This window comes from Triticum dicoccoides, chromosome 7B, assembly GCF_002162155.2.
Source record: "Triticum dicoccoides isolate Atlit2015 ecotype Zavitan chromosome 7B, WEW_v2.0, whole genome shotgun sequence".
In the NCBI taxonomy this organism is placed as follows: domain Eukaryota; kingdom Viridiplantae; phylum Streptophyta; class Magnoliopsida; order Poales; family Poaceae; genus Triticum; species Triticum dicoccoides.
The window spans coordinates 533,323,353-533,332,123 of record NC_041393.1 but is presented as its reverse complement, the minus strand read 5'-3'; the positions used below and the strand labels follow the sequence as shown (position 1 = coordinate 533,332,123).

The 8,771-nt window shown below is 45.1% G+C and overlaps 1 protein-coding gene across 1 annotated transcript; it reads left to right on the top strand.

The window, feature by feature from the left end:
* The first annotated feature begins 936 nt into the window (after positions 1–936).
* LOC119340962 (CASP-like protein 1E1) lies at positions 937–4,401 on the top strand. Its single transcript, XM_037612863.1, has 2 exons — positions 937–1,360; positions 3,780–4,401. Exons 1-2 carry the CDS (start codon positions 1,092–1,094, stop codon positions 4,108–4,110), a joined length of 600 nt encoding a protein of 199 aa, XP_037468760.1. The 5' UTR covers positions 937–1,091; the 3' UTR covers positions 4,111–4,401.
* The last annotated feature ends 4,370 nt before the right edge of the window (positions 4,402–8,771 follow it).

Sequence of the window (8,771 nt, the reverse complement as noted above, 5' to 3'; positions counted from 1 at the left end):
TACAAACACAAATTCGTACTGCTGTGTAGGATGGTGAAGCCATGGAACCTGATTGAAGATGGGAAGACTGATTGAAGGTGGGAAGACGATGCACGGAAAGCCTGAAGGAGATGTGGAGCCTTATTGAAGATGACCAACTTCAGATCCAAGGTCAACGTCTCCCATCCAGTGCCTGTCACGGGGATCACAGCCAGCCCTTTGCGATCTGGGTGTATAACATGCGGGAAACAAAGTCTGTCTTTTATAGGCAGTGAAAAGGGCGTGAGTTGAGACGCAAAAAGCAGAATTGGCGCCATCTGAGGTTGTTGAGGAATAGGCGGGGGCGGAGAAAGGCAGTTGCATCTGTATATGCTAATCGCGTTTGTGGAAAAACGAGTAATACTAGTTTTCCCACAAACCCGGAATTATGGGTTTTTGGGAAACGAGTTTCCCCTATCCACGGGGTTGTTGGACGAGCCAAACAAGATTATTTACGGTTAGGCAGTTTCCTTGGCTTACGTAGATTGCGATCTCTATATTCCTCTTACCCAAACAACGGCCCAGCAAGCACGTTGAAACAGGTACACATGCAACACACATGAATCTTGACAAATAAATCATGTGGTAGACAACTTAGAGTTCATGTAGATGTTAATTAGCAAATCTCAAAGCAAAAACACAAGTCCTGGTGCTTGAATCCACCGGCTAGAAATTTAGATGTGAAGTAGTAATATATTGCATCTAGATGTAAAATATCAAATACTGTTTGAATTAACCGAGACTTGAGAAAATTTGAGCTGACTCCACTTATTATTATCATTATTATTTTTTGCGAAAATTTGAGCTGACTCCACTTATTGGGCGGCAAAAATCCCAGTCGACTTCAGTTCGTTACCCGTTAAGACGGTGAGCGGTAGCCATGCTCATCGCGGTGACCCCAACCTACTCCCAACCATAAGTACCGATCCCCGTCCAACGCATTCTTGCATAGAGCCAACCACGCCTAGCCTGCTCCTTCTCTCAGGTAGCGAGTCAGTGACGCACGCTCTCCGTGCCACACCACGACCGCACCGTTCTACCCGCTTAGCTACCCAAGAGACCGGCGTCCGGCAATGGAGTCGCGGGTGAAGCCCGGGTTCAGCGGCGCGGGCAGCCTGTCCGGCAGCCGGAGGAGCTACATGGGGGCGGCGGCGCCTAGCAAGCCGGCGGTGGACGGGTGCGGCGTGGCACTGCGCGTGTTCATCCTGGCGGCGACGCTGGTCGCCGCCGTGGTGATGGGCCTGGACCGGCAGACGGCCACCGTGCAGGTCACCATCGCCGACACGCTGCCGCCGCTGCAGGTCCCCGTCACGGCCAAGTGGTCCTACTCCTCCGCCTTCGTGTAAGCGCTCGCCCCCGTACTTTGGTTCTTTCCTCTTCCTGGCCACCAGCACTACAATTAATTACACATTCACACGACGCTATCGTTCTCCGGTGAACAGCTCTCCTGGATTTGTTGATTTCTTTCTGCTTCCTTTAATCTGTTTGTTCGGTGGATTTTTTTTTTCGAGAGTACGCTAAAGGCGTACCATGCTTTTATAGAAGAGAAGAAAGAGTCAAGTACAAGGAGTTGATGATGGAAGATCCATCAAGGACGCACACCCTAACGCACTCTCGGAATTACCCTATGCCTACACTCTCACAAAACGTAGCAAAACCTCTACCTCCCAATCCCGCCGACCTCCACTCTTTGAGTTCCCCTAAAATGGCAAGGGCCAGGTCCAGCGCCGTCTTCTGCTGCTGGGTCCGGTGAAATACACGAGCGTTGCGTTGCTTCCAGAGAGCCCAGGTGGTGGCAATGACGATCGTGTCGAAACCACGCTTGGCGCCCTTCGAAAAAGGAGCTCTCCTTGCCAACCACCAGTCCAGCAGACAATCGCTCGGCTCCGGGATGACGCCATGCACCCTAAGAGCATCGAAGATGTAGTGCCAGACCTCTCTAGCGTAGACACATTGGATAAGGATATGTTCCGCATTGTCCTCCTCTTGGAGGCACGTGTAGCAGGCGGAGGAAGAGTCCTGCAGGCCGTGCCTAGCACTTCTATCCGAAGTCCAGATCCGATGCTGAACTATCAACCACACGAAGATTTTGCATTTGAGCAAGTCCCAGCTCTTCCAAATGCAAGCACCGAACGGAGCCCTCGCGCTACCCATGCATAGCCTGAAGTAGGTGGATTTAGCAGTGTATGTGCCCGAAGGGTCCGCCGGCGAGAAGGAGTCATGTTCGGTGGATATCGATCAGACGTTCATGATGCAAGTACGTCTGCAGCAGTAGTACGTCTGCATTGTATCTATCTGGCACAAAGATACAAGATCGATGCCGCGTACGTTTGCGAAATGGGCCAGCCAAGCACATGCAACCAACCAATTATATATTGTCATTTTCATTAATTAGGAAAGTTTGCTGCACTGGAGTATTACTGTAGTCCAGTCAAGGCCAACAAATACATGCCATTTCTGCCGAAAGCACCTCTATAGCTAGCAGCGTTTGCCGCTCCAGACACAGCAATTTCCTTTTCATTACTTAGGCAAATGTGCTTGCACGCACTTTCACCATCTCCTCCATATTTCCGTACGGATTCTCCGGTGAGAAGGATCGATGGTCCGCAAGAAATGCAGTGTCGTGCGTGTCCGTCCAGCTGATTCCTACCGCTCACTGCTCGATCGAACCTTTAGTTTCCACGTGCAAACAAGACATTCTCTTTCTCCTACCTAGAAAGAACCTTTGCAGTGCACCATAGACAAGGATGCCGCAACAAACTAGAGTAACTATGAACTAATTAATGGGTAACAAGACCAATTCGCTCGAGGCCTAAGGGCCGATAGCTTTTGTGCCCATCAAGAACACGGTGCAAGTAATGGGCACGTCGATCTTTCTGGTGGTGGTCGGGAAGAAACTGCAAAACGATTTCCTCTTCGTCCACGCCCAGAAACGCATGAATCTTCAGTGGACCGCGTACGTGGCTGGCTGGCCCGACCGATCGGCCGATCCGCGCGGCATTTATTGCGGAAAGAGATGGATGGATAATCAGATGGGTGCATGCATTAAGTCCCAGCTCATCCGTCACATCCACGGTGGGGCAGACGTGCTCATCCTGATGGATGTGCTCCGGCCCAAGCCAGCAGCCACCAAGCGATTTGGCCTTTTACAAAAGGCGGAGATATATGGGATACAGATAGAGATTTCCGAAAGGATTGTCGAGATCATGCTTGTTGAGATCGATTCTTTTCGGCCAGAGACGTGTCCGCTTGTTTCATCAGAGTTCATGAAAATGAAACAGCAGCAGTATACATATGTTGTGTTCTTTTGTCGATAAAAGGATTGCTTAATAGGCTAGGTTGACGTTGCTTAATTAGTAGTTAGTACTCATGGATTAATTCCGGGAAGTTCATCTTTCCTGCTAATTGTTAGAGATGTTGTTCGTACACATTGTGTGCAACTAATTTAGGGGAAACATACATAGCTATTAAGGACTACTACAAAGGAATTTAAGCACGAAAATGACGTAGATCCCTGATACAGTACGCACATTCAACATCATGAACAGCTAGACGTCCGGACCGGACAGGCACATTCAATACGTGTCATCACCTGAACCGCTCTACGCCTGTGTACATCGGCAGCGTTCCAACTGTATGCACGGCGCTAACACTTGGGCAGCGAAATTCGATATATTCTCCTTAAACTTTGTAATAATATTGTTACTGTGATGACCCATTGATCCAATGTTTACTAACCAGCAAACATTACATGCGTGCAGGTACTTCGTGGTGGCGAACGCGATGGCGTGCGTCTTCTCGGCGGTGGCGCTGGCGGCGTGCCGCAGCCGGAGCGCGGTGGTGCCGCTGATGGTCGGCGACCTGGTGGTGCAGGCGCTCCTGTTCTCGGCGGTGGGCGCGTCGGCGGAGTTCGGCATCCTGGGCGAGCGCGGCAACTCCCACGTGCGCTGGGGCAAGGTGTGCCACGTCTACAGCAGCTTTTGCGAGCGCGCCATGGCCGCCGTCATCGTCTCCCTCATCGCCGCCTTCGCCAACCTCGTGCACCTCATGTTCGCCATCCTAGACGTCCACAAAAACTCCTCCTACTACTAGTAACTAGCTCAGCCGCTGCTGATCCATCGTGCACGCATCGGAGATGCCCGATCGATGCATGCAGATGGTATACCTGATTTCCGTGTGAACTAACGGTCTCGGCTTTAGACGCGTTGGTTTGATTTAACGGCGCGCATTGTTGTGTCGATGCATTTTGGCACTGTAATGTTAGCTATTGATACAAATGTATGGAGGATTTTACTTGTTATGTACTAATATCGACGTATTGGTCATCTTTTCAGCTGATTTGGCATGAACTAATATGGATGGATTGGTAACTTTTTGAGCTGATTTGGTCCATTGCACCTGTGGTATGAGAATGGCACGTTGTTGCACCCATCCATTTCTCCAATAGGATGATAGGTATATTTATGTAAATATATGTTTACATATTTTTGTGGCTGATTTCTTCCCCAACTCAACCAAAACTCATCCAGTAAAGTTCACACCAAGTAAAACACCACAAGTATATATATATTGAACGACGAGTTTTATATCACATTCTATGGAAATCATACATTCTATGTTTATACAGTGTATAAATTTATAGCAAACTAAACACTATCAATAAGCCACTCTATATCATAAAACTGCATCGCCCTACAATTTCAACGAATTACTCAAATTTCACGGCAACATATCACATTACAATTTTAAGATTGTTTTGCCTGCTTTAACCCTAAGAACAACACTACAAATTCCATTATAGAAAAGGAGAACCGGAGATTTTGTGCTTGTGCAAGTCTTGGCATTGGGCTTTTTGTAGCTCATCGGGTTTCATGGTTTCTACTCCAGGACGGACCGCAGTGATACTAGTAGACCTCAATTGTTTGGCATGATCAGCACCATAACCACCCATGACACCAGGAATGGGGTGATGGGAGAAGATGACGACACGAGAGTGAGAAAATACGCAAGCCAGGGTGATAGAGTGAGGCGCGCGACACTCCTTGCAGTTCACTTCATCCGGCCTCCTCCCGCCGCGCCCTCAAGTTGAATGTCTTTGGCGAATGGGGTCATGTAGGACGGGGCGGTAGGGTCATTGAGGAAGCACGAGTTGGGGAGAAGGCTGCAGGTGATCTCTTGTGCGAGGAGGCAAGGAAGCGGAGCAAAGGGCAAAAATCCTAAACTTACGGACTACAAGCTACATACTGCTCTTACGGACATGCATGTCCACCCCAGGCTAAACTCGCCCCCCTGATTTCCAGCGGAGGGGCCCAACGTGACCCAATATGATAAGGCCACCATCAGCCTATAACTATAATCCATGACTTTCATCCCGTAACTGTAGCAACAATGCAACTCGCTTGTGCTCCAACCCTAGCGGGCCCACAGAGTAGAGGGCAAAACTCTCAATTCATCGCAAGATGGCCGTTTCTTGCACGGGCACTTGGCAGAGAAAGCCTCCATGCTTATCTGATGCTAAGACGGGCTACATACGGGCACACAATGGCCCAGTAAACCGAAATACTCTATTTTTCCCATCTGAATAACTCCTCTCTAGGAGAGTAGGCCCAATTATCGGGTAAAATGAGATTGCATGGTGTTCTGATGGCAAAAAACAACAAGCGACGAGATTCGATGACCATAATCGCTTGGGAGTCATTTGGTAGCCTACATCAAACCCAACTAGGCCACCTGGATGCGATTTTTGCTGATTTATGGGTTGTTTAGTTGCGTCTAAACATTGTTGGGTATATATGGCATGATGCTTAAATCACCTCTAGGCCTGGCTCTAGAGGAACACTTGAATCAATAGTTTTTCAAGAGCCAAGCCCGAGCGATGCAACTCAAGCGCACGTGGTGGCTCTGGTGGTGCGAGCCTATAAGTGGATATGCACATGTTCTGTTTCAGTCACCTCCCTTAATCCCCGTTACATGATGCCTTCTAGTCTACAAAACGGTGCTTCGATTCGAAATAAGATCTAGACGAAAAAGATGCAATTCGGTGTTATTGTTCCATACAGAAGATTGGTTCCTAATTCCATGGACTGTAAATCTTCAATTTCATGGTAATGTTTGGAGGTTTTATAGAGGAATGCCGGCAAATTTTGAGCACCCGATCAACCATTTGGAATTTTGAGTACCTCAAGCATGCCTTCTCTTCTTCCTTCAGCACACCTTCTCCCGGGTGAGGTAAGATCACCACGTGAATAAGAGGTAAGATTAATCATCTGTGCACATGGAACCAAACAACATCACATTACATTTGGTGAACAACTGCTTGTTACTAAACAGTCATGTGAGTGTTTTTCTCGGCGGGTCTGGGAGAATGCAGGAGACTAAACGAGTTGCACAACACGACTTTTACCCTGTATGTTGTATCCACTTAGCCAGGCCCAACTCAGCCATTTTCCCAAAATGAGGAAGTCGGGCAGGCTACCAAACCCCTCCTTATTGGTTGCGAGGGCTGGAAAGTGCTTTAGTTTTACTATCTTAAATTGTTGCTCCGATCATAAGTTCGTAACACTATGCTTGTAATTAACAAAACTATGTGAAGTTGTCTGGCTTTTATTTTTGGGTCCGTCAATTTGTTGAACTTGTTTCAGTCGATTTGTACAACAAGCACAAGCCAACCATTTGAACACAAACTACAAGAAGCCCACGACAATTCTTGGGCTGAGGCAACAGCGAATCACAATACAAAACTCATTAACCAGAAGAAGATAAAAGGGCTAGTCACCTGAAATCGTTGCCTCGATTTGTTCAATATCGGCTGCTTTACGATAGGTTAGATAAGTGGTGACAGCGCAGGGATCCAATTTATCAGGTGGGTCAAAGAGTAGTGAGCAAACACTCACCCTTCCTCTCGATCGCTTGCACATGGGCCTGCCCATATTTAGTTTTTCCATGGGCTTTTCCCCCACCCGTATTGGGGCGGTTTCTAGAACCTTCCTTGAATCAATTTTTCTTCTTCTATGTTTTCTTTACTTTTGATTTTTTTGTTATCTTTTCTTTCATTATTTTAAGAATTATTTTTTAAAAACTGAGAACAATTTTCAAAACTCTCAAACATATTTTGGATCCATGAACATAATTTGAATTTCAGGAAAAAAATAAGAAAAATGCCAACATTTTTCATAGTTTTAGAAGAATTTATGAAATTTGTGAATATTTTTGACCTCGATGAACATTTATTGAAATTTGGGAACAACTTTCTAAATAACCAAACATTTTTTCAATCCGTTAATTTTTTTTGAATTGCTAATTTTTTAAATGGGGGACAATTTTTGAAATTCCTGAAATATTTAGCAATTGTGAAGATTTTTTGAATCGATGATAATTTTTTGAAATTGGCAAATGTCTTTGAATTAATTATTTTTATCTAAATTCGTGAATATTTTTCGGATTTTATAACCATTTTTTTAATTTTGCAAAAAAAAATTCAAACACTTTCCCTTCCCTCTCTCTCTGTGCGTGCGTGCACGCTTCCCATGGCTAGTGGTACTTGCGTACAAAAGGTCACGGATGGGGATTGGGACCCGCAGAATATGATGTAGGAGACTAACCTGCGCTCGCTTCTACCATGGTTGATGTTCAACACACCCTTGAATCGATCTCCTCAGCTTTGCCTACGGTGCATCAGTCCACGTCTCCATCATTTTAGCGTGCTGCTGGCTAACCCGCTTCAGTCCTCTCGTTGCGCTCGGCAGCCGACAAGCAATCGCCCAACTCATATTTTTAAAATGATCCTGAATTGTAAAAGTGTTCACGAATATTAATTAATATTCATGAATTTCAAAAAGTGTTCTCAAATTTTAGATATTGTTCGTTGGTTCAAAACAAATTTTTGTAAATTTCAAAAAATCGCTTTGTTGATTAAAACGTATTCATGATTTTCAAAAACAGTTTATCGATTCAAAAAAAATCATGAATTCAAAAAATTATTTGAAAAATTCAAAAACAACGTTTCCAAAAATCATAAAAAGTTCATGAGTTAAAAAATTTGTTCCTGGATTTGAAAATTTATACACAAATTTCAACAAATATGTTTCAAAAAGAAAATAAAAAAATAAAAAAATAGTAAAAAGGAAAACCAAATGAAAAAACATAGAAAAATGTGTTGAAGGAAGGGTCTAGAACCTTCTCAAAACTGGTGGGAGAAAAGGGCGTTAAAGAACTAAATATGGACCGGCCCATATGAGAGCGGTTGGGTGGGAGTGGAGTGGTGTGCATTTGCTCGCCATGTATTGGCCCACGTGATAAATAGGATCCTTGACTCACGCGTGTGCTGTTCTCGCGAATGCTATTCTCATGCATAGGCGCCGGAACGCCCAGATTCTATTCGGCACTTAAGACAGTAAATAGAGTGCAAATGGTACGACGGGCAAATCCCCCGCTCGTTCGCAAGTCTAGGTGGATCGTCGCCCCATTATCTCCCCTCGACTGGTTTTGAGAACTTTCTAGAAGGTTCTCGCCGGTTTTTCTGGTGTGAGTTTACGAGAATCTTTTCATGGTTTTTGTCTTTTTTATTTTAAATTTAGTTTTTCATTTATCATTCTATTTTCATTTTCTTCATTTATTTGTTTATTGTACAAAAACTTTCTTCAACTTTTTGGAAAATCACGAATGAATTCAAATTTGTGAAACTTTTTCCAACTTTATGATTTTCTTTCAAATATCATTTCTTTTTAAATTTGTGAATAATTACCAAATTCATC

What these genes read in the sequence shown, in the direction of transcription:
- LOC119340962 (XM_037612863.1), top strand. Translation starts at nt 1,092, where the DNA reads ATGGAGTCGCGGGTGAAGCCCGGGTTCAGCGGCGCGGGCAGCCTGTCC. An exon ending in TCCTACTCCTCCGCCTTCGT is followed by an intron (nt 1,361 to 3,779) that starts GTAAGCGCTCGC and finishes ACATGCGTGCAG; the next exon opens with GTACTTCGTGGTGGCGAACG.